The 27,624-nt window shown below is 36.6% G+C and overlaps 1 protein-coding gene across 3 annotated transcripts in view; it reads right to left on the minus strand.

Annotated features, from left to right (window-relative positions):
• The window catches only part of SGCZ (sarcoglycan zeta), an 883,936-nt gene that overhangs the window by 78,005 nt on the left and 778,307 nt on the right, over positions 1-27,624 (minus strand). For all 3 annotated transcript variants that reach the window (XM_081221232.1, XM_081221233.1, XM_081221231.1), the window contains one exon: positions 16,470-16,557. In XM_081221232.1, the coding sequence (XP_081077358.1) occupies positions 16,470-16,557 (88 nt within the window). The remainder of the gene's footprint in view (positions 1-16,469; positions 16,558-27,624) is intronic.

Raw genomic sequence — 27,624 nt, forward strand, 5'->3', positions numbered from 1 at the left:
ACAAGTTCTTGCAATATATTTGTTGAAAAAATCTATATAATCTCCTTTTATCATTATATAAGGAGGTGGACTGGCATGGGAGTGCTAAGATGGAGGAGTCTGCCACTTTTACACCATTAATGTTAGTAGAATTACCATATTTCATCTTATCCTCTCACTCTCATGCCTAAATATTCAAGACTAGATTTATTTATTTGACAACTAAGGGCATTATTACCAAAGACTATATTTTGAAATATATATTTTGCCTGGAAGGGGAGAAAGTTCAAAGACATTTTCCTGTCAATCAAAGCAGTGTTACCCACTGACAATTCTAGCTGATGAACTACCCATGGTTCTGAGAAGTAGAGGCTGACACCTTGCAGGGCTGGCCTTAGAAGCCTAACACAGAGCACTGTTAAGTGGAGCTGGCCTAGCAGAATTGCAATGATCAACCCCAGACTAAGGCACTGAGTGCCTGGAGGAGGAGGAGGACAGAGGCCAGCACAGGAGGGACATGACTAGCCAAGCCATTCATTTCAGAAAATGGTTTAGGTTCTCGAGGAAGAAACATTCTTAGTAATTATTACTTTATTATGTTTTAAAATATAATACTTAGAAATAAAAAATTGTTTTATACAATATACATGTGTGTTATAAAGTATCAATAAATAAAAAGCCATGAAAATAGACAGCTAGTGGGAAGCAGCTGCAAAGCACAGGGAGATCAGCTTGGTGCTTTGTGACCACCTAGTGGGGTGGGATAGGGAGGCTGTGAGGGAGACAAAGGAGAGAGGAGATATGGGGATATATGTTTATGTATAGCTGATTCACTTTGTTATAAAGCAGAAACTAACACACCATTGTAAAGCAGTTATACTCCAATAAAGATGTTAAATAAAAAAGCCATGATTTCACCATAAAAAAAAACAACAGAAACATTCTTGGTATGTCTTGATTCTGTACTTCTAAATATACAAATACTTGGGAATTAAACTAAATACTTGAGACAATGCATTTTGCTCTTTTTAAGGTAATAAGAAGCAGTAACTTCAAAAGGTAGCGTAACGATTCAGGTTGTTAACACATGATATAAAATACTGTGATATAATGTTTCAAAACATGTACATTATTGTCTTTTCTTCAGGCATTATAATTTTCTTTATACCTGAGTTACACCAATTTAGGGTCCTAATTTATAAGAATGCCATCTTTTTCCTAATATCACAGGCATCTATTTTCCCAAACTGATTAATTAATATTAAACTAATTGGTAGTTTAATTAATATCAATGAATGAATTAATATTGATAATGAACTAAAATATCAACGTGTTTAATCATTTAAAATGTACGTGTAATATTAATGCTAAGTGTTGTGTTGATTCACTCTTCAAGATTTGCACAACCCATTTTACATAAAATATTCATCCTTATTAAGTTGTCCCGGACTATTACAGCATTCTCTAAGTTAAAAAAAAAATGAGTCAATGACAAATAACATAAATTTGGTACGTGAGAATAATCTATAACCTTCTACTTTTTGTGTCCTACACCACATCTGCAGTCAATTAAGTGATTCCCAGGTGTTCACAGTAACTGCTTTAATGCAAGATTACATGCCACTTTAGGAGTCTTTAAATATTTATTATAAAACCCTCATCTACATTTTTCTCCATTCATTTAGAGAAAAAACATGCTGATGTTTAGTATTGACAAAAATAAGCTGATTGCACTTGTTGAATTATTTTGTAGATTAGCTTTCACTAAAAAAAACTTTTTTATAAGCCAAAATTTGATGAAAGAATGACATAATATGCTGACTTAGTTGCATTCTTCATTTTAAATGAAAAATATGTACTTATAATTTGGGGCTAACATGTCAATAATCAAATTAGATGTCATTTTTGTCAGGAGTGTGGAATATGGGGAATTTAATGGACCAGAGGATTTATCAGCCGATTTCTTTCTTTAAAGGTAAAAATATAATTTTTCACTTTTAGACTTGGAACAGCAAAGAACCATGGAGACATCTCATATAATATTCATTTGATAGATAAGGAAAATACAACCCAGAGGCTTGGTCAAGTGTACAGAATTATTTACAGGTAGATTTAATAAAATTTACAATTACTAACATATACATAATGCATACTATGCTCCAGGAAGTGTTCCTAGCACTTCACATATATTCACTTATTTAATTCTCACATCTGCTCTGTAAGATGAGTGCTTGTATTATCCCCATGGAAGCTTGGAGAGGATGCCCTGAGTAACTTGCATAAGGTCACAGAGTTGGAAGCGACACATCTAGGATTTAGCTGGTTCCTGAATCTATGTTATTAACTATAAAAATATAATTTCTTCCTAAAACTAGTTTCTGAGGAAATTATGATTTCTAGGTGAACATACCCTTCTGCAACATTTTGATATATTACATAATTCATATGATTATCTTCATAATAGTATTAGGGAAAATATTCCTATATTTTAATGATAATTTTCATGGAACTTATGTTCTGATTTTTTTGGTTTCTAAAACATCTCTTAGTAATTAGTCACAATAAAAATGCCTTTCTAGCAAGCATGTTTTGTGTCTGATATGGTGAAATCTTTGGATATATAGATTAACTTAAGTCTGTGGAACATTAAAAACAGGCTCAGTGGTTTCAACAATCTAATACACACTAAGTGTATATTAAATTCTTAATAGTAACAGTTCCCTTAAAATTATGTGATTTTACTCACTGCTTGCGTTACTGAGTTTTTATTTTGCCGTGATAGGTGGCTAGCAAAGACTTTTGGAAAAGCTTCAAGACAAATTAGTTTGTAGCATATCACATGAAATAAAATGCTCATGTGTCAATGAAGCCTGCTGTGTGTAGTAGTAGACTTAGAAATGTTTCTTTAAAGTTGTACTGGCTTTACTACCCAGTACTTTCCTTGTACCAGTTCTGCGGGGAGGCCTGTGTGCTGTGCTGTGTGTGTGTGTGTGTGTGTGTGTGTGTGTATGTGTTTGTGTTTGTCTGTCTTGGATGTTGGGGGATGTACTGAGGTGGGCAGAGGCATCAACACAGTTAAGAGACTTAGGGTTTTCAGTTTTTACTAAAGGATGTCAATTTTATCATCGGTTCACTTTATTTCTGAAATGAAAAGAGCCAGCAAAAATCACTAACTACTTGGGCTCTCACTTCATCTGACCAATAATAAGCCTGGATGAAAGTATGTCAATTAAGGAATATTTAAAAGACACACATATGGTTTCTTGCAGATAAATCTAGATTCTCATCGTTGAACCAGAAAACATGTTTTATTTCTTGCCCCCTACAATGATTTTATCTAACTACATTTTGCTGTTCTCAGCCTTCCTTAAAGCACTCTGCCAGAGTATTAGCAGACCCAATGCTTCTTCTGATATAGAGTTGCTAAAAATAGTCTACAATATAACATCTCATTTTCTTTCTGTTAAACTATTGTAACTTTTGTTCAGTGTATGTGAGGAAAAATACCGGGTTTCCCATAAGATGTTTATATGTTTTCTCCTTAAATATAGTGGGATCATGTCATTAGTCCCATTTCCCTTTACACCTTTACTACTGGGAAGGTCAATGCAGTTTAATCAATCTCTCGATAGGATACAAATAGCTTTCCTATGGATAAACAATGTACTAATTTTAACGTCATTTTGTATGTTAGTCCACTTTTACTTATCTCCTTATAAACTTGATGTATCTCAAAAGTGATTGTTTCATCGATAGACTGTATTATTCGTGTATATTCACCCAAATTGGTAAGAAAACAAATAAAAATATATTTGCCTTACAGAATCCTAATGTGAGGATTGTTTACCAAGCTCATCTTCTCTAAACAAGAATAAAACAAATTTGATTTTTAAGTGTGTAGCTGATCAACAGCCCCTGAAAAAGGCAAAGGACTGGTACTGACACCTCTCTTCGGGCACATAGGCTGCTTATATGTCCCACTCCCTGTCTGGCTCCCTCATAAATCCCCTTAAGGTGATGAAGGAAAGCACCTCAGACTTCAGAAGAAACCACAGTTGACCCTGCTGCAGAAGCTGTCCATAACTGTTTTCATTATTATATGGTGTTTAATCCTCAAAATTTGAAACATGAAAAGAAAACTAGCACTAAATGTAAATACTTTGTTTAATTTCTTGCAAATAACATTCTTTCTTATTACATTAAGACAACCATGACTTTGGGCACTGAAGAAGTATGGAAGAAAGAAAAAATGAGGAGTTATTGATTGTAATTAAGGTTTTTATATAATTTGGTATGTCACTGATTTTTGATAAATGGAATTAAGAATACCAAAGACAATAATAGCTAGCAGTTCCTAGGAGTTAATCGATTCTCCTAAATGTGTTGAGCACTCAACAAGGAAAATTATGATGACACATGAGCTTCCATTTGAAGCATATGGTTGTGATTTTAAACACATTTTAAAAGTACAATTTTATAACAATGACATTACAATTATTTAATACACAGTTAGTCTTAATGTTTTACTGGGATAATGACAGACACGGCCTCGTGGAACTTATCATGTTTATGACACAGGACCACATAACAGCCATGCCACGTTTCTCAAACATCACTGTTTGTGACTGAAGTTTAAATGAGGGAGGCTACCAAATAAAAAGAATTAAAAACAAAAACTAGTTCTACACATTACTATCATTCCTTGTTCAACTTTTCAATTTATCTTCCTTTCACTTTTATCCTCCAGATATAGACTGATGACAGACGGCATAAGAGAAGGAAAAAAATATATATTATACTTCAGCCATTGCTTTTTCAAAGATAAACAATGCTTTGTAATGGAATGTAAGAAAAAGTAACATATAATTTTCATACCTTAATCAAACTGGCTAAGAGTTACTGAAAACTTGAATTGTTTTGCTGAAATCAACATTTATACTGTTTAAACTACTTATGAAAGTAGTTTAAATATTTTATATTATCGATCAATGTAATATTATTGTTAAATAAAAGATAACTCATTATTTGCATCATACTGTGGGAAAGGTTATTACATTTTTAGCAAATCTAATTCCTACAGCATTAATTATCACTATTATCAGTATTATGAGCAATGTCTATATCAAAACTACATGACAATATTTCATCTGCACTTCCCTAAGGAAATGATTTTTATTCTATATATCACATTGTAGCAGTTTTCTAAGAGACTATAATAAGCTTCACAATAATGGTGAATAATTCACATATTTAATCTAAAATTATTTGATGGAAATGTCCTGAAAAATATAAAATATAATACTATCAACACATATGAACATATAACACTTAATATCACACACTGTTTTTGTCACTTACATAAAAAAGGAATGTCCTCCTAGCATAGTAATTACAGATTGAAAAATAGAAAATTTGACCTGGAGAATGATTCTGAGAATTAAGTTCTTGTTGGTTTTCAAGGAACGTGAACACCTGGGATTCCGTACTTTCTTTAACCACTTCCCCCAAACAATCCGATACCTCTCTTTTAGCTTTATTCTACAAAGAGAAATCTGTAAGAAGAAATCTGGAGATCACTGATCTTCTCCTATGTTATGAAGGCCATAAGAAATTAGAGTCTTGGAGGAGCTTCAAGATGGCGGAAGAGTAAGATGCAGAGATCAACTTCCTCATACATCAGAAATACATGTACATGTGGAACAACTCCTACAAAACACCTACTAGAATGCTGGCAGAAGACCTCAGACCTCCTAAAAGGCAAGAAACTCCCCACGTACCTGGGTAGGGCAAAAGAAAAAAGAAAAAACAGAGACAAATAATAGGGACAGTACCTGCACCAGTGGGAGGGAGCTGTGAAGGAGGAAAGGTTTCCACACACTAGAAGCCCCTTTGCAGGCGGAGACTGCGGGTGGCGGAGCGGGGAAGCTTCGGAGCCACGGAGGAGAGTGCAGCCACAGGGGTGCGGAGGGCAAGGCGGAGAGATTCCCGCACAGAGGATCGGTGCCGACCGGCACTCACCAGCCCGAGAGGCTTGTCTGCTCGGCCGCCAGGGCGGGCGGGGCTGGGAGCTTAGGCTTGGGCTTCGGAGCGCAGGGAGAGGACTGGGGTTGGCAACGTGAACACAGCCTGAAGGGGTTAGTGAGCCACGGCTGGCCGGGAGGGAGCCCGGGAAAATGTCTGGAGCTGACGAAGAGGCAAGAGACTTTTTCTAGCCTCTTTGTTTCCTGGTGCACGAGGAGAGGGGATTCAGAGCGCAGCTTAAAGGAGCTCCAGAGACGGGCGCAAGCCGCGGCTATCAGCGCAGACCCCAGAGACGGGCGTGGGATGCTGGGGCTGCTGCTGCCACCACCAAGAAGCCTGTGTGCAAGCACAGGTCACTATCCAAACCTCCCCTCCTGGGAGCCTGTGCAGCCCGCCACTGCCAGGGTCCCGTGACGCAGGGACAACTTCCCCGGGAAAACGCATGGCACGCCTCAGGCTGGTGCAACGTCACGCCGGCCCCTGCCGCCGCAGACTCACCCCGCATCTGTACCCCTCCCTCCTCCCCGGCCTGAGTGAGCCAGAGTCCCCGAATCAGCTGCTCCTTTAACCCCGTCCTGTCTGAGCGAAGAACAGACGCCCTCAGGCAACCCACACGCAGAGGCGGGTCCAAATCCAAAGCTGAACGCCGGGAGCTGCGTGAACAAAGAAGAGAAAGGGAAATCTCTCCCAGCAGCCTCAGGAGCAGTGGATTAAATCTCCACAATCAACTTGATGTACCCTGCATCTGTGGAATACCTGAATAGACAACGAATCACCCCACATTGAGGAGGTGGACTTTGGGAGCAAAGATATATATATATATATATTTTTTTCCCCCTTTTTCTCTTTTTGTGAGTGTGTATGTGTATGCTTCTGTGTGTGATTTTGTCTTTATAGCTTTACTTTTACCATTTGTCCTAGGGTTCTGTCTGTTTTTTTTTTTTTTTTTTTTACTTTTTAAATGTTTTCTTAATAATTATTTTTTATTTCAATAACTTTATTTTATTTTACTTTATTTTATTTGATGTGCTTTCTTTCTTTCCTTCTTTCCTTCCTTCCTCCCTCCCTCCCTTCTTCCTTCCTTCCTCTCTCTCTCTCTCTCTCTTTCTTTCTTTCTTATTTTTTCTCCCTTTTAACCTGAGCCGTGTGGAGGACAGGCACTTGGTACTCCCGCCAGGCGTCAAGGCTGTGCCTCTGAGATGGGAGAGCCAAGTTCAGGACAATGGTCCAAAAGAGACCTCCAAGCTCCACATAATATCAAACGGCAAAAATTTCCCAGAGATCTCCATCTCAACGCCAAGATCCAGCTCCAGTCAAGGACCAACAAGCTACAGTGCTGGACACCCTATGCCAAACAACTAGCAAGACAGGAACACAACGCCACCCATTAGCAGAGAGCCTGCCTAAAATCATAATAAGGCCACAGATACCCCAAAACACACCACCAGACGTGGACCTGCCCACCAGAAAGACAAGATCCAGCCTCATCCACCAGAACACAGGCACTAGTCTCCTCCACCAGGAAGCCTACACAACCCACTGAACCAACCTTAGCCACTGGGGGCAGACACCAAAAACAAAGGGAACTACGAACCTGCAGCCTGTTAAAAGGAGACCCCAAACACAGTAAGATAAGCAAAATGAGAAGACAGAGAAACACACAGCAGATGAAGGAGCAAGGCAAAAACCCACCAGACCTAACAAATGAAGAGGAAATAGGCAGTCTACCTGAAAAAGAATTCAGAATATTGATAGTAGAGATGATCTAAAATCTTGGAAATAGAATGGAGAAAATACAAGAAATGTTTAACAAGGACCTAGAAGAACTAAATAGCAAACAAACAGTGATGAACAACACAATAAGTGAAATTACAAATTATCTAGAAGGGATCAATAGCAGAATAACTGAGGCAGAAGAACAGATAAGTGACCTGGAAGATAAAATAGTGGAAATAATTACTGCAGAGCAGAATAAAGAAAAAAGAATGAAAAGAATTGAAGACAGTCTCAGAGACCTCTGGGACAACATTAAACACACCAACATTTGAATTATAAGGGTCCCAGAAGAAGAAGAGAAAAAGAAAGGGATTGAGAAAATATTGGAAGAGATTATAGTTGAAAACTTCCCTAATATGGAAAGGAAATAGTTAATCAAGTCCAGGAAGCACAGAGAGTCCTACACAGGATAAATCTAAGGAGAAACATGCCAAGACACATACTAGTCAAACTATCAAAAATTAAATACAATGAAAAAATATTAAAAGCAGCAAGAGAAAAACAACAAGTAAAACATAAGGGAATCCCCATAAGGTTAACAGCTAATCTTTCAGAAGAAACTCTGCAAGCCAGAAGGGAGTGGCAGGACATATTTAAAGTGATGAAGGAGAAAAACATACAACCAAGATTACTCTACCCAGCAAGGATCTCATTCAGATTTGAGGGAGAAATTAAAACCTTTACAGACAAGCAAAAGCTCAGAGAATTCAGCACCACCAAAGCAGCTTTACAACAAATGCTAAGGGAACTTCTCTAGGCAGGAAACACAAGAGAAGGAAAAGACCTACAATAACAAACACAAAACAATTAAGAAAACAGTAATAGGAACATACATATCGATAATTACCTTAAATGTCAATGGATTAAAAGCTCCAACCAAAAGACGTAGACAGGATGAATGTATACAAAAACAAAACCCATACATATGCTGTCTACAAGAGACCCACTTCAGACCTAGGGACACATACCGACTGAAAGTGAGGGGATGGAAAAAGATATCCCATGCAAATGGAAATCAAAAGAAAGCTGGAGTAGCAATTCTTATATCAGATAAAATAGACTTTAAAACAAAGACTATTACAACAGACAAAGAAGGACACCACATAATGATCAAGGGATTGATCCAAGAAGAAGATAAAACAATTGTAAATATTTATGCACCCAACATAGGAACACCTCAATGCATAAGGCAAATACTAACAGCCATAAAGGGGGAAATCGACAGTACCACAATCATAGTAGGGGACTTTAACACCCCACTTTCACCAACGGACAGATCATGAAAATGAAGATAAATAAGGAAACACAAGCTTTAAATGACACATTAAACAAGATGGACTTAATTGATATTTATAGGACATTCCATTCAAAAACAACAGAATACGCATTCTTCTCAAGTGCTCATGGAACATTCTCCAGGATAGATCATATCTTGGGTCACAAATCAAGCCTTGGTAAATTTAAGAAAATTGAAATCGTATCAAGTATCTTCTCCGACCACAACGCTATGAGACTAGATATCAATTACAGGAAAAAAATCTATAAAAAATACAAACACATGGAGGCTAAACAATACACTACTTAATAACCAAGAGATCAGTGAAGAAATCAAAGAGGAAATCAAAAAATACCTAGAAACAAATGACAATGAAAACACGATGACCCAAAACCTTTGGCATGCAGCAAAAGCAGTTTTAAGAGGGAAATCTACAGCAATACAATCCTACCTTAAGAAACAAGAAACATCTCAAATAAACAACCTAACCTTACACCTAAAGCAATTAGAGAACGAAGAAGACAAAACCCCCCAAAGTTAGCAGAAGGAAAGAAATCATAAAGATCAGATCAGAAATAAATGAAAAAGAAATGAAGGAAATAATAGCAAAGATGAATAAAACTAAAAGCTGGTTCTTTGAGAAGATAAACAAAATTGATAAACCATTAGCCAGACTCATCAAGAAAAAAAGGGAGAAGACTCAGATCAATAGAATTAGAAATGAAAAAGGAGAAGTAACAACTGACACTGCAGAAATATAAAGGATCATGAGAGATTACTACAAGCAACTATATGCCAATAAAATGGACAATGTGGAAGAAATGGACAAATTCTTAGATATGCACAACCTTCCCAAACCGAAGCAGGGAGAAATAGAAAATATGAACACACTAATCACAAGCACTGAAATTGAAACTGTGATTAAAAATCTTCCAACAAACAAAAGCCCAGGACCAGGGCTTCCCTGGTGGCACAGTGGTTGAGAGTCCGCCTGCCGATGCAGGGGACGCAGGTTCGTGCCCCGGTCCAGGAAGATCCCATATGCTGTGGAGTGGCTGGGCCTGTGAGCCATGGCCGCTGAGCCTGCGCGTCCAGAGCCTGTGCTCTGCAATGGGAGAGGGTCCAGCAGTAAGAGGCCCGCGTACCACAAAAAAAAAAAAAAAGAAAAAAAAAAAGCCCAGGACCAGATGGATTCACAGGTGAATTCTATCAAACATTTAGAGAAGAGCTAACACCTGTCCCTCTCAAACTCTTCCAAACTATCGCAGATGGAGGAACACTCCCAAATTCATTTTACGAGGCCACCATCACCCTGATACGAAAACCGGACAAAGATGTCACAAAGAAAGAAAACTGCAGGCCAATATCACTGATGAACATAGATGCAAAAATCCTCAACAAAATTGTAGCAAACAGAATCCAACAACACATTAAAAGGATCATACACCATGACCAAGTGGGGTTTATCCCAGGAATGCAAGGATTGTTCAATATATGCAAATCAATCAATGTGATACACCATATTAACAAATTGAAGGAGAAAAACCATATGATCATCTCAATAGATGCAGAAAAAGCTTTCGTCAAAATTCAACACCCATCTATGATAAAAACCCTCCAGAAAGTAGGCAAAGAGGGAACTTTCCTCAACATAATAAAGGCCATATATGACAAACCCACAGCCAACATCATCCTCAATGGTGAAAAACTGAAACCATTTCCACTAAGATCAGGAACAAGACAAGGTTGCCCACTCTCAGCACTATTATTCAACATAGTTTTGGAAGTCTTAGCACCAGCAATCAGAGAAGAAAAAGAAATAAAAGGAATATAAGTTGGAAAAGAAGAAGTAAAAGCTGTCACTGTTTGCAGATGACATGATACTATACATAGAGAATCCTAAAGATGCTACTAGAAAACTATTACATCTAATCAATGAATTTGGTAAAGTAGCAAGATACAAAACTAATGCACAGAATCCTCTTGCATCCTTGTACACTAATGATGAAAAATCTGAAAGTGAAATTAAGGAAACACTCCCATTTACCACTGCAAAAAAAAGAGTAAAATATCTAGGAATAAACCTACCCAAGGAGACAAAAGACCTTTATGCAGAAAATTATAAGACACTGATGAAAGAAATTAAAGATGATACAAATAGATGGAGAGATATACTATGTTCTGGGATTAGAAGAATCAACATTGTGAAAATGACTCTACTACCCAAAGCAATCTACAGATTCAATGCAATCCCTATCAAACTACCACTGGCATTTTCCACAGAACTAAATCAAAAATTTTCACAATTTGTATGGAAACACAAAAGACCCCAAATAGCCAAAGCAATCTTGAGAAAGAAAAACGGAGCTGGAGGAATTAGGTTCCCTGACTTCAGACTATACTACAAAGCTACAGTAATCAAGATAGTATGGTACTGGCACAAAAACAGAAAGATATATCAATGGAACAGGATAGAAAGCCCAGAGATAAACCCACACACATATGGTCACCTAATCTTTGATAAAGGAGGCAAGAATATACAGTGGAGAAAAAACAGCCTCTTCAATAAGTGGTGCTGGGAAAACTGGACAGGGACATGTAAAAGTATGAAATTAGAACACTCCCTCACACCATACACAAAGCATAAACTGAAAACGGATTAAAGACCTAAATGTAAGGCCAGACACTGTCAAACTCTTAGAGGAAAACATAGGCAGAACACTCTCACATAAATCGCAGCAAGATCCTTTTTGACCCACCTCCTAGAGAAATGAAAATAAAAACAAAAATAAACAAATGGGACCTAATGAAATTTAAAAGCTTTTACACAGCAAAGGAAACCATAAACAAGACGAAAAGACACCCCTCAGAATGGGAGAAAATATTTGCAAATGAAGCAACTGACAAAGGCTTAATCTCCAAAATTTACAAGTAGCTCATGAGACTCAATATCAAAAAAACAAACAACCCAAGCCAAAAATGGGCAGAAGACCTAAACAGACATTTCTCCAAAGAAGAAATACAGATTGCCAACAAACACATGAAAGAATGGTCAACATGATTAATCATTAGAGAAATGCAAATCAAAACTACAATGAGATATCATCTCACACCAGTCAGAAGGGCCATCATCAAAAAATCTACGAACAATGAATCCTGGTGAGGGTGTGGAGAAAAGGGAACCCCCTTGCACTGTTGGTGGGAATGTAAATTGATACAGCCACTATGGAGAACAGTATGGAGTTTCCTTAAAAAACTAAAAATAGGGCTTCCCTAGTGGCGCAGTGGTTGAGAGTCCACCTGCCTATGCAGGGGATACGGGTTCGTGCCCCGGTCTGGGAAGATCCTACATGCCGCGGAGCGGCTGGGCCTGTGAGCCATGGCCGCTGAGCCTGCCCGTCCGGAGCCTGTGCTCTGCAACAACAACAAAGAAAAAACAAACAAAAAAAACAACTAAAAATAGAACTACCATATGACCCAGCAATCCCACTACTGGGCATATACCCTGAGAAAACCAGAATTCAAAAAGAGTCATGTACCAAAATGTTCACTGCAGCTCTATGTACAATAGCCAGGACATGGAATCAACCTAAGTGTCCATCAACAGATGAATGGATAAAGAAGGTGTGGCACATATACACAATGGAATATTACTCAGCCATAAAAAGAAACAAAATTGAGTTATTTGTAGTGAGGTGGACGGACCTAGAATCTGTCATACAGAGTGAAGCCTGGAACTTTAAGCATACAGCAATATTTGTCATTTTAAAAATTTACCCAAATTCTAAAAATGCTTAGTTTTAGTTTACAATGAAAATAAAATGTGGAAAAATATTCAAAGTAAGTCAGAAAGAGAAAGACAAATACCATATGCTAACACATATATATGGAATCTGAGAGAAAAAAAAAAAAGAAAGTTCATGAAGAACCTAGGAGCAAGACAGGAATAAAGACACAGACCTAGTAGAGAATGGACTTGAGGATATGGGGAGGGGGAAGAGTAAGCTGGTACAAAGTGAGAGAGAGGCATGGACATATATACACTACCAAACGTAAGGTAGATAGCTAGTGGGAAGCAGCCGCATAGCACAGGGAAATCAGCTAGGTGCTTTGTGACCACCTACAGGGGTGGGAGGGAGGGAGACACAAGAGGGAAGAGATATGGGAACATATGTATTTGTATAACTGATTCACTTTGTTATAAAGTAGAAACACACCATTTTAAAGCAATTATGCTCCAATAAAGATGTTAAAAATATATAAATAAAAAATAAAACAAATGAGAGACAAAAAAAGAAATTAGAGTCTTAAATTTAATAGGGAGATTCTGATATTATCAGAAATTTACGTAAAGCCTGGAACTTTAAGCATACAATAATGTTTGTCATTTTTAAAATTTACCCAAATTCTAAAAATGTTCAGTTTTAGTTTTGATTATGTCTGAGCTGGCATATATATAAAATATTTTCTTTGCCTTATTGGATTATAAATAATCTGGTTTCATATTCTTAGAGTGAGTTTGGATTAGAATTAACACACCAGTCTGCCTAGGCCATGGACTACACATATCCCTGAGAATTGGATCAGTAGGAAGGTAGACTTGTAAACAAAAATAGAAGGGCAGAGTACAAGGGGAGTGGATATTTGCTTGGCTGAACAATCTTTTATGTATTTTTGAGAAAAATGTTACAAGTAGCTACTGATAAGGGAAATTTTCTTCTCCCATTTACAATGAAAATAAAATTTGGAAAAATATTCAAAGTCTGTCACATTGGTAGAATTGACTATACTTTCCTAATCGTGATTGATAGATTTAGGGTAGAAATTAGAATTTTTTTACCTAGACAGTGAAGAATAACTGAATTTATTTTCCATAAATATTAGTCTATTTTTCAGTAGTATATTTTTTAAAATATTGCCAAGTAATGTCATGCTTAAACTATAATCAAGACCATGCCCCTGAACAAAAACTGAAAGAATGAAAAAAAGGAAATAGGAAAAAAGGGTTAAAACAGTTACTTTGTGTCAATATAATTAAAAATGAATCCTGACTGAATACATTGCTTGAATCCATCCATTTATCTCTTCAAATTCTACCTAAAGATAATTTTACCATGACATGATTAAAACATTATCCACACATCAGGCACACTTTCTGTGATGTGTTTTGTAGTATATCTTTGTAACGGTATTATAATCCAGCATGTATTCCTCAACTACTATCCCAGAGACACATTGGATAGAAAAGCATCATGAAATCTTTCACATGATAGCAATGTATTTGTAACTTAAGTGATACCAAAAATTACAATCACCATCATCCAAATAATGACCAATTTGAGATTTAATTGCCTAAGATTTGCAGACACTGAAATTGCCCCAATTCTTATGTATGATTCTAAATAAATGTCCATATCTCTATTTTAGAGATGAGAAAAGTGAGTCTCCAAGAGATAATTATTGTTTTGGAGTCCCATATGGTTTGACTCCAAAAATGAATACATTATCCCTGACCTACTCCCCTTTATCTACTTCTTCCTTTGTTCTCTGTATGTTTATTGAAAAATACAAAGCAGTGAAAAGATGGAGGTCACCAACAGTACACTCAGAGGACCAGGATATTAAACAGTTTTCAGCTTAAGCCTCACTGGAATGAGTATGTTTCTATCCACAGAAATAAGCTGCTGCATCATTAAATAGATTTGCTTCATTTAAAATTAAGCTTAATCTTTCTCCCTAACCTATCACCCTTTCTGTTCCTCTTCATTCTTCTTTCTTTTCATGTAATTGGCAAATATTGATTCTACGTTAAAATTAACTTGGAACAGTGGTTGAAAACACAAGCACAATACTATTATTCTTCATATTTACTGCAGGAAAGCAGGTAGCAAAATGTAAATGGTATTTGATTATCCTTCATAAAATAAAACAGCTGCTTTGCTCTACAGGTAGTACAGTAGTTATGTAGTGATTGTATGTGACACTGGACATTGGTATATGGTCTTTGCGTGTTTAATTTACAGGTTGGCATTTCCACTATGGACTTTTTTTTTTTTAACCAAGAAAAGGATGCAGAATAAAGTTCTATCTAGCTAAAGAGTTCTCAAAATTAAAAAAATTATGATATGGAAAATCTGCCCAGTTTAGGCCTGTTTCCGCAGTTCCAACATAGCAATAGTAAATTGGCATGGACATTTAAATTAAGCGCCTGGTGCTTCTGAATCAGTTCTGTGTCCATAGACATATTTCTTTTCTCTAATTTTTAATCCATTTGTCTATAGCGCCCCCCCATAATTGATATCATGTCACAAAATACTATCAAATGTAGCAATTGATAGATATCTACTGACCAACTTTTACAATGTAAATAAAACGCAAAATAAAATTTAATAATTATAATAAAATGCAATTATATTTTTTCAAAATACACATATGCCACAATGTAAGTTTCACTTTGGGCTTCATTAAAGCGAGTAACATCAAAAAGTGTTTCATATACCTAGAAATAAGTGGACAGAATCAAATTCATGTTTATAAATCTCACATTTCATATGTCATACTCTTTTGTAATTTAATTAGAAATACTGGAAACATACATTTGCATTAGATGATGATTAATTTCTCAAGATAAGGATAACTCAGCCCTCAAAATTGCAATTTACTCTTTATAATATACTATCATGCATATACAATATCAGTAAGTATTAGGTAATTTTCCCACAGAAAAATACAGTATTTTAAAAATATTTTAGCAATTACACACAAATCAAGTCTTTGTATCATTTTACATAATTACAACTGACTTTTAATTTCCCTTTTTTCTTATAAAAATTCAAACAATAATGCCACTAATGAATCTCTAAATTAATTTTTTGACAATATGAGAAAACATTAATAATATTTTATCATAAACTTATATTTACAACTTCTAAACCGTATAAACCCTAAGATATATATAATTTCAACATAAAATTTATAAGTAATTGATCAATGTTAAGATTTTTTATATTCAATTACTGTATTATTTTTTCTAATTTTATAAGCAGATAATAATTAGTAAATTATTTGTTTAGAACAAAGGATACATAGATGTTACATCTCATGTTTGTTTTAGCCTATTTACTATAATTTAACATATACTAGGGAGATATTGTTAGGAAAGTGGTACATTTCATAATTCAAGAGTAATAACAGCAAAATATATGTAATTCAGTCTCACAATAACACAATGACAAGAGTAACAATGACCATAACTAGCCTATGACAAATCAAATCATGTGCTAGCTAACTGGGCTGGAATGGGATGCCTAAATATATATTAGAGAAATAATATACTTTTGCTTTTCCCAATTTAAACAACCACAGAGTTTTAAATGGAGTAAGATGGTATGAGCAATCTTTACCCCAAAGCACTCACCTACTGTCAGCTGTCCAGTTAACTGCCCCATGTGATTTCTTGCATTCACTGTTACATTCCTGTCAGACTGTAAGACCAGTGGACTATCCTGAGAAACATGTATAAAATAAAGAAATCAAATAAAAAATAGAAATATAGTCAAGATTTGATATATAAATTTATACTGCACTTGCTTGGGTATTATCAAAATTCTATTTCTTTGTTTTCTATTAGGCAGTTATTTTAACATCCCAAACATTGGTTGAACAACATAAAAAATATGGGTGCCTCATAATAACTATTTGACGTAATAGGGACGTTCCCATTTTGGTAAATAGGAATTAACTACTCGATGCAAACATTTCAAACTGTACTGATTATTGCACATCACAGCTGTAGTAACCTCTCTCCTTGTCCCCCTCCAAGTGGCATAGATGCCTGCCTTTGGAGATATTTTAGACCCTATACAAATGGGGAAGTCACTTGTAAGCTGAACTTGCAACTTTCAGATCTCAGCTTAAATGTTACTTTCTTGAAAGTGCCTCCCCGATCACTGTTAACTACAGATTCATTCAATCCCCAACTCCCAATCTCTATTAATTTTGTTCAAAGCACTATCACAAGACAAATTTATTTTGCTAATGTATGTGTTTACTTGTTTTTTGTTTGTTTCTGTCACAAGAGGAAATGTCCATTGGGCAGGGACCGTGGCAGTCACGTGTACACAATTTTATTCCCACTACTTAGCATACTGCTGAAGGAAAGCATTTACTAAGTGTTTATTGAACGGACAAATAAATCGTCATAATAAAATTGATATTACTTTATGTATCTAGCTCACGAAGAAATGCTTTGTAAATCACAGGATGATTTAAGAAAGGAGGTACATAGAATAAAAGAGTATAACATATTTTAGTACAAATAACCTTGGTTAGATGTTTACTTTTATCACTGATTTAGCACTTAAGAATAAAATATTTTACTGAAGGACAATATCACTCTGCCTTAGGAACCTATATATTAGGTATTGCCACTACCTGCCTCAAACAAGTAACTTACAACTGGCTACATTCTCATTTTTATTATCTAAAACAAGCATGGTGATCATTTACAAATTGTCCATTCATTCATTCAACAAAAGTATTCTGAGAATAATGAATATATTGAGTGCTCACTCTGTATGATGTACAGGCTTGGAACATTTCAGGGATCAAAACATAAAACAGTATCTGTCCTCATGGAGCTCGTAATCTAGATACTGAAATTCTATGAAAATCTCTCCCAATACCATCCTCAACATGTAGGTACTTTGTCACTTCTATGTCAATGTAAATACACAAGTGCTTTCATACATGAGCCATATAAAAACTCTTTCGAGAAAAGAATTTGAAATTTGTGATGGATATACATAATAAAGATTTTATAGTTTTTTTTTCCCTAAAGCTGTTTTGCCCCTTCTGACTATATGCAAAGCACTGAGCAAAGATACACACACACACACACACACACACAGATGTTCCTTTAAAAGTGGGGTTTGCAGGGCCTCCCTGGTGGCGCAGTGGTTGAGAGTCCGCCTGCCGATGCAGGGGATACGGGTTCGTGCCCCGGTCTGGGAGGATCCCATATGCCGCGGAGCGGCTGGGCCCGTGAGCCATGGCCGCTGGGCCTGCGCATCCGGAGCCTGTGCTCCGCAACGGGAGAGGCCACAACAGTGAGAGGCCCGCATACCGCAAAAAGAAAAAAAAAAAAAAAAAAAAAAGTGGGGTTTGCTAGTATGTCTAAACTAAGGCTTAATTTTTTAAAGTAATTTTCTGCATTTTCAAGAATAGATTTATTCTCTGAAGTGAGACACAGCTGTACAAAACCACGTTAATTTAATTCTGTCTCTTATCACAACTCATTTATTTTTGCAACAAATCAAAAGTATTATACCTGCAGTTAAAAAAAATCTAGTCCTTTTTGCATAGGTATTTCTAGGCTGCAGACGTTCATTTTTGAAAATATATGAAATATATTTAATTAATTCCCTCATTCCTTTCAAATGGCATATTCAAATTCTGTTTACAATATGGATTGTGGAGTAAGGACTATTTGCAAATAATTACAGTATACCCAGTAAGGATACTGCACAAAGAGAATGGCTAATTAAAGCACAAAAATATTTTAAATTGGCAAAATTAAATATATGTTGCCCCTGTATTTAAAGAAGGAGCTTTGAATTAAATAAAATTAATTTGAATGTTAAGAAAGAGCAGAAGCCTATAAAGCACTTCATGGTTCAAAACATTGTAAAAATATGTTGGTTGAATTTTCATTCACATATTTCAATATTTTTATGATATAACATATATGACTTGTTTGGATATTAAAAAATTGATGACACTATATGCTCATATTTGAATTACTAAACATAAGTTTCTGTGAACTGTAGCATAAAAAAGCATAACCATTAGAATGTACACTATAAGAACTATGTAAGTATATTAAAATAAGTATTACTTTATTAAATATTTTAAGATGAGAGAAAAGTCCATTTTAAAAAGGCAATAAGTATTTAATTTGATTTACGAGAGAAAGAGCTCTGGGTTAGAATTGAAAGTTTAATCATCACGTCTCTTTGTTTACAACATATCAATCTTCTTTCTCTTACTCTAACCAGAGAGATCTTATTGAGGTTCTATCCCTGGCATTCTTTCCTTTTCATTACATGATTCTGCCAAATTTCCCCTCTGAATTAAATTTTTGTATCTAGATTAAAATTCTACTATGGTAAAAACAGCAATCATTTTACTGACTAAAGCTATAAACATATAGTTATCAGAGGTCACAGACAATTCTTCACACTGTATTCAGGTGACATCAGTATGTTACACTGATTTATTAAAATGTGATCAGGTGAACTGAGTCAAAATCGAGTAACTGTTGTTGGTAAACAAAACGCAATGCATGTAAGAGCATTGTTTTCACTGACGAATCACACTGTCATTTCTGCATTATATTGATATATCACCCGGATGACATTTTTGGGGATTAGAACCATGGCTTATGCATTTTAGGTCCACAGCATGACCTTTTACACAATATACACTCGTATATTAATTATAACATGATTAATTAAAATATACATATGTGATAAAAATATATATGATAAGACTAAGAGCAACTCTCAATCAATCCTAAACAATTTGCAAATCTTATCGCAAACACATTTTTAGGTGAAAATCAGTACCAAGAGATTACTTCTTACCAAAAAATTGACATTTAAGAAGGTGTCATATCTTCTTTCTTGTGTTCATTTCTCCAAAGGTCTCCATATAAGAAAATAACTTCCACTAATAAATCACTGGTTTTCACTCTTTTAAAAAAATATTCCCTCTTCATGTTTCTTTATAATTCTGTGCTCCAAAACTTTGAAAGCTAGGGTCTAGTTTCAGATATTAAAATAAACATATCAATACTCCTTATGGTTTATTCTTGCTGAGAACATGAAGGGGAGAAAAGTTACCTGGTAGTATTAACTCTCAAATAGAAATAAGATATGTAAGTCTATAAGGGTAAGTAAGTATTATTCTGCACAATATATTAGTATACGTATCTCTTCTGGAGGAAGAAAAATTTCTTCTTTGAATTCAAATATTTTTCCTCCAAAACCAAGAAATCTCCTGTAGCAGGTATTTCATAGTTTTCTGGAGCTGACCTGCATCTTGGCTGCGACTCTAGGAAATATATTTGCCTTCTTATGCTTCTCTTGAGACAAAGCAGGTAGGCAATCCAGGGAGAAAGGCAATGGTACCATTGGGGGGCCCGAGACCCTCTCTGACAAGTCTTTTACGCTCACATTCTTTATGCCAAGGGCCTGCTTGTCACCTTGTTAATGATTATAGAAAAATAATGCACTGTGTCCTCATTTCGATGTTGTTGATAGGCTATGCAAGTGACTGAGGGGAGAAAAAGATCCTTTTCTTCTTATTTCTATTGTGTTCACTTTTGTTTATCACAAATATTTACTAAGGGCCTATGATGGGTCCAGCTGTTTGCTGGATATGAAACAGAAAAAGGGTAGACAAACTTTCTTCTCTTATGGAGTTCATTATCTAGTAAAGCAGACAATAAGCCAGGTAAATAAAAAAAGAGAGAGAATGTTACTAGTAACATGCTGCTGTGATAGAGACTTCTCTAATAAAGTATCAGTTATACTGATGAGAAGATGCTGTGCATTTATGCACATAAGATGTCATATGTATATCAGGCACTTCAGTTTCTGACATTCATAGGTTAACTATTAAATTGTAGTAGAAAGAGTAGTAGTAAGAAAAGCAACTAACATTTACTGGCACTTAGTCAATGCCAGACATACATGTAAAGATTTAAATACTTTACATATGTGAGCTCACCTACCTTTAAAGCTTAAAATAAAATCACCCATGAAAGAATCAGGAAATAAAGTGGTTGTAAGACAGACAGTGAATCCTGACTGTTTGGGTTCAAATGGTGCGTCTGCCAAACTCTGGCTTCTTGACTTGGCAAGTCAGTCAGCAACTCTACCATGATTTCCTCATCTGTAAATAGGGTAATAATACATAATCTGTGGGCTTCTCATAAGGAATTAATAAGAACATGTATTAAAATGCTTAGATCAGTGCTTACTAGCCTTTGCTAAGGGCACTCTTAGTGTTTACTTTTATTATTTATTCCTCATTGTAATTACAGTACTCTACTAATAATAGTATTGTCTATTATCATTCTTGTTTTGCAGATGAAGAAACTTCAGCAAGGAGAGTATAAGTCACTTGCTCTAAATCACACAGCTAATAAATAACAGGGAGTATTTGAACCCAGATATATGGGTAAAGAATCTCCCCTGTCAACTGTTATGAGATATTTTGTCTCTGGTGGGTGATTACAGGCTAGGCTTTCTAAACTGCAAATATTTAAAGATTAATTGAACAAAATATATTTTTAAATTCCTTTAAACATTTCAGTCTCTTAAATAAATATCTGATACATGCATGGTCTTAAATGGTAAGATACAACCTCACGCTGCCATCATCTACGTTTCAGTAAGAGTCCGGTTCTTTTTTTTTTTAATTGGAGCATAGTTGCTTTACAATGTAGTGTTGGTTTCTGTTGTACAATGAAGTGAATCAGCTATATGTATACATATAGCCCCTCCCTCTTGGACCTCCTTCCCACGCCCCCCCTCCCATCCCGCCCATCTAGGTCATCACAGAGCACAGAGCTGAGCTTCCTGTGCTTTATAGCAGGTTCCCACTAGCTATCTATTTTACACATGGTAGTGTATATATGTCAGTTCTAATCTCCCAGTTTGTCCCACCCTCCCCTTCCCCACCCCCAGTGTCCACATGTCCATTCTCTACGTTGTGTCTCTATACCTGCCCTGCACATTTTAAAATTTTTTCTCAGGTTCTAGAGGAAGAGAGTGTACTTCTGAACAGTCCTCTGCACACACATTTTAAAATATACCACCTATGAGAGTCTCCCTACTTGCAATCCAAAAAGAGAGCATAATTAACTGTCCACATTGTTCAGTGTAGACGGCAAAAATTTGATATGTCATTTCTTGAAATTATACAGCTTTACCAAGTAAGTTTTCTTATCTTCACTGACAGATATTATTCATTTTTTCAATAAACCTACATTATCACTAAACTCTCTATCTTCCTTTTCCTCAATATCCAATCAGCTATGTCAGAAATGTTTCTTAAACATGTTTTCCCTGTGATCACTCCTATAATAGACTTGTAGGTCACATCACAATAACCATTTCTTCCTTACATTAATTCTTCATATCCACTGTTATTCTTATAAAATATTTTAAAATTAAAAATATTGATATTCTTGAATTAAAGCAAAACAAAATAATACATTTATTGATTCCTCAATCTCTGCTTGGAACAAAATACACATTTATATAAGGCACTTTATGATACAATTCAATTCTACTTTTATAGCTCTATTTCACACCACTTCACCGTGCAAGAATTACCCAAATTTCCATGTTTCTGAAAATGTGCCACTTCTGTGCATTCTCATCATCTGTTCCCTGTGCCTGAAATTCTTATCCACTTCTCCATAACTGGATATTTTTCAAGTCCCAATTCAGTTATGTCCCCTGTGAAGCTTTCCAGCTCCTCCAGAATTCAAATTTACCTCCCACCCTCCAGTTTCTCCATCTGTGTTGATGTCTATCACAGTAGCTGTCACAGGATCTTTGCTTTGCTTTCCATCATTCCTTTGTTTATACCCTCCATTAGACTGAATTGTCCTGAAAGCATAGTGTGTGTTGTCATTTTCTTTTACACACATAGACTTTTGAAAGTACAGTTTGTGTCATGCTTGGCATCTCGTTCCTGTCCAGTAAATGTCTGTTAAGTGAGTGAACTGAACTGGGTATATTTACAAGCTAATGCACTCAGGCTACATGTGTTTACCTGAATTTGAGTTCAGGTCACACAAAACTTACCAAGCTCTTGCACCATTTTTTTTCTTTTTTGACCCAGAGCAAGCTTTCTAAAAAGCCATTTAAGTGGAACAAGTCATATCACATTTTGATTTGATCTATATTCATCATGTCTCTGCCCAAGGCAGTCACTTCATTCCTTTCCTAAGAGTTTGACCCACTTAAGAAGATGAAAAATAGGTAGTTTTTTAATTCTTTGGTTAATTAAAACAATTACTTGAAATTCCATTTCCTTCAGAATGAAAATAATTTAATTCTTGAAATCTGTATTTTAAGGTAGAAGTATTAATCAAGAAAATTCTAGAGCTGTTAAACTGCTTTCCCCAAATTCTCCGTGTTCACATTTTAACTTGAATGTGAAGTGGTACAGGAGAGAGAGCATTTTTTCATCAATCATCTTTTCTGTATTTCTACTCCAACAGTTTTACTGAGTTGCCAGATGACATATGAAAATAGCACAGCAGTTACCTGTTCTATTTGGTTCCTAGTTAGTCTCATTCTTAAAAATAGATTTAATTTTATTTCCTAGAAAGGTTAGTGGATTTCATATATGAAGAAAGTAATCTTTATATGTTTCTAAAGCTGATCCATTATTTTCAAAATATATTTTTAAATCACAGAGAAAGAATAAGTTGTTTTACAAAACAAGTTACTGTTAAAATTAAAAAAAAATGGAGACCAGCCTTGAAAATTCCCTAAGCAGACAAAACCAGTTTAGTCCTACAAGCAAAGCTTAATGTAGCTTATTTTGCAAGACTAGCTTGAACTGGGTCATTTCTTGCTTATGCCTCTGGAAATCATAAGCAAAACTTAAACTGTTTCCCAAGGTTCATATGAGGTAACCACTAACCAATTCCTTATCATTTAAGACAAAATCACTGTGAAGGATAGTCACTCTTTACTATATAAGCTGCTTTATAACAATATCTCTCTGAGCCTCATTTTGTGTTTCGGTTTGAATGCTCCCAGTTCTCAAACTGTCTTTTTGGTGTGTGCACAATAAAGTTTTACTAATTACTCTTTCAGTGATTAATTGGTTTTACTTCTGCTATTTCTTATCTTTTGATGCAATCTATATTAAAAAAGTAGAAACAGCTAGGAATTTTTAAATGTAATAAATTAACCAATTTAATATTAGTAAATATTGTATTTAAAGGCATTTTTTTCTATTAAAACATAGAATTAGTGATATATGAGAAATAAGTGGACTCTTTCCTTGTTGAAAAATTATCACAGGCTTTTTGAATTTTTTTTTAAGTGTAAAAAGTATTACAGTTTGCCTTAATTGTTCTGTTTTTCATGAAAAAATAGAAGGCAGATGCCATATGAAGAGCAAACAGAAAGAGGAGAAAAACATAAAATATTAATGGTTTTATTAAAACGGTACTTCTCCCAAAAGATATTAAGCATGTTATAAACTTAAACACAATGTTAAATTGAGCACTAAAATCTATAAACAGAACTAAAGACCTTTTAAGCCATGAGAAATAATTGTGTCCAAACACATACCTTGTTGCTAGAGTTGAACCCCAAATTTTACTTTGACTTTCTTGGCAGTTAAGGCAAAATAAAAATGCTATATTATAAAATTTTCATTGCCTGATAAAAGCAAGCCAAGGAATTTGTAGGGAAAAATATTTTCCCCTAATGCTAGTATTTAATCTTCTCTTTCTGAGAAGTTTAAATACACTCATTTAAAGCATTTGGTTTCAAATTCAGGCAAATCAAATGGTGTACTGTACTGTCTGCCGGGGGGCTTGCCTGACCCAGTGCCATTGGCAACTAGATGTCGAATACAAAGGAAGGAGTCAGAATTTCTAATTATGTCAAAAAATCAGTGAAGTGGCAAAAATGAATGAATGAATGAATGAACAATGTTCAAAAACTTTTTTTTTAAGAAAGAGTCCAGCTGTTAGATATTGTTTCACCTCCCATTATGTGTATGCAAGAGTAGTATATTAATTATGTACCCATTAATGATTTATATTAACATACAAGATAAAAAACCTTTTCCTATTTAATTCTTCTGCTGAACACATTTAGAACTAGAATGAATGCGTGTACTTACCATTTTAGAAAGTGAAAGATATAATTTACCTTGTTATCTGTAGGAGGAATTTTTAATGCCTGAGATTCATTATTCTAAATATGAGTGATGAATTTAATAAATCTGTAGAGAGTGTACGGGACTAATCTGTGTTTATATATATTCACATTTTGCACTGGAAAATTCTTCACAATTTAGTAACTATGAATTTGCAAAACGTTAAAAATAACTTCCTCATCTATGAAGTGAAGTACTAAACTAGACTCAGAACAATCATACGTTGAGTTCCTATTATCTCTCCAACTGTAGCTGGTTTTGCTCCCTTTTCTAGGGCAGGAAGGTGGGGGATGTATCTTCTGTGCACCTCAGAGCTAGTTCCAGATAATTCTCCCTTCCTCTTTCCTCCTCCCTAACCTTTGAATCTCACATCATCACACTACATAATCTACTCCTCCTAGTTGCCCTCATTGCTGGAAGATTTTATTTCTTAACTCACTCCTCGTCATTCCAGCATCATCACAGTCATAACTATCAGCTGTTTTAATTACTACATAGACAATTTTCTGATACTCTGAATTGTCGAATTCTTGGTCTCTCCTCCCATGATTTTGTCATATACCCTGCATTAGCCTCCCTGGTAATCATACTAAGATTTCATCATTAGTAATAACTGAAACTCTTCCATTAGCTCCAGTTGAAGCTGTGGACAAAAAATGTTGACTACCATTTCAGTAAACAAGGAATGTTGCCTGCATCAAGCCATCAGCCACTGCAGCTGCCCTGAGGGGAATTCAGGATGGAGAAAAACAGGATACTGGCCTTAGATAGTTAAGATGGATAAGGAAGAAGGCGCTTCAAGATGGCGGAAGAGTAAGACGCGGAGCTCACCTTCCTCCCCACAGATACATCAGAAATGCATCTACATGTGGAACAACTCCTACAGAATACCTACTGAACACTGGCAGAAGACCTCAGACCTCCCAAAAGGCAAGAAACTCCCCTACATACCTGAGTAGGGCAAAGGAAAAAAGAAAAAAACAGAGACAAAGAATAAGGACGGTACCTGCACCAGTAGGAGGGAGCTGTGAAGGAGGAAAGGTTTCCACACACTAGAAGCCCCTTTGCGGGCGGAGACTGCAGGTGGCGGAGGGGGGAAGCTTCGGAGCCGCGGAGGAGAGCGCAGCCACAGGGTTGCGGAGGGCAAGGCGGAGAGATTCCCGCACAGAGGATCAGTGCCAACCAGCAGTCACCAGCCCGAGAGGCTTGTCTGCTCGGCCGCCGGGGCGGGTGGGGCTGGGAGCAGAGGCTCGGGCTTCGGAGCGCAGGGAGAGGACTGGGGTTGGCGGTGTAAACACAGCCTGAAGGGGTTAGTGCGCCACGGCTGGCCGGGAGGGAGCCTGGGAAAAGGTCTGGAGCTGCCAAAGAGGCAAAAGACTTTTTCTTGCCTCTTTGTTTCCTAGCGCTCAAGGAGAGGGGATTAAAAGCACTGCTTAAAGGAGCTCTAGAGACGGGCACAGGCTGCGGCTGTCAGCGCGGACCCGAGAGACAGGCAAGGGACGCTAAGGCTGCTGCTGCGCCACCAAGAAGCCTGTGAGCGAGCAAAGGTCACTATCCCCACCTCCCCTCCGGGAGCCTGTGCAGCCCGCCACTGTGAGGCTCCCGCGATCCAGGGACAACTTCCCTGGGATGGCGCGCCTCAGGCTGGTGCAACGTCACGCCGGCCTCTGCCGCCACAGGCTCGCCCTGCCTCCGTGCCCCTCCCTCCCCCCGGCCTGAGTGAGCCGGAGCCCCTGAAATAGCTGCTCCTTTAACCCCATCCTGTCTGAGCGAAGAACAGACGCCCTCAGGCGAACTACACGCAGAGGCGGGTCCAAATCCAAAGCTGAACCCTGGGAGCTGTGCGAACAAAGAAGAAAAAGGGAAATTTCTCCCAGCAGCCTCAGGAGCAGCGGATTAAATCTCCACAATCAACTTGATGTACCCTGCATCTGTGGAATACCTGAATAGACAACGAATCATCCCACATTGAGAAGGTGGACTTTGGGAGCAATGATATATATATATTTTCACCCTTTTTCTCTTTTTCTTAGTGTGTATGTGTATGCTTCTGTGTGTGATTTTGTCTGTATAGCTTTGCTTTTACCATTTGTCCTAGGGTTCAGTCTGTCTTTTTATTTTTTACTTAAAAATTTTTTTTTCTTAAGAATAATTTTTTATTTTAATAAGCTTATTATATTTTATTTTACTTTATTTTATTTTATCTTCTTTCTTTCTTTCTTTCTTTCTTTTCTCCCTTTTATTCTGAGCCACGTGGAGGACAGGCTCTTGGTGCTCCAGGCACGCATCAGGGATGTGCCTCTGAGATGGGAGAGCCAAGTTCAGGGCACTGGTCCACAAGAGACCTCCCAGCTCCACGTAATATCAAACGGTGAAAATCTCCCAGAGATCTTCATCTCAACACCAGCACCCAGCTTCACTCAACGACCAACAAGCTACAGTGCAGGACACCCTACGCCAAACAACTAGCAAGACAGGAACACAACCCCACCCATTAGCAGAGAGGCTTCCTAAAATCATAATAAGTCCACAGACATCCCCAAACACACAACAAGACGAGGAACTGCCCACCAGAAAGACAAGATCCAGCC

Source organism: Mesoplodon bidens (genome assembly GCF_964165515.1).
Source record: "Mesoplodon bidens genome assembly, chromosome: 20".
NCBI classification, from domain to species: Eukaryota; Metazoa; Chordata; class Mammalia; order Artiodactyla; family Ziphiidae; genus Mesoplodon; species Mesoplodon bidens.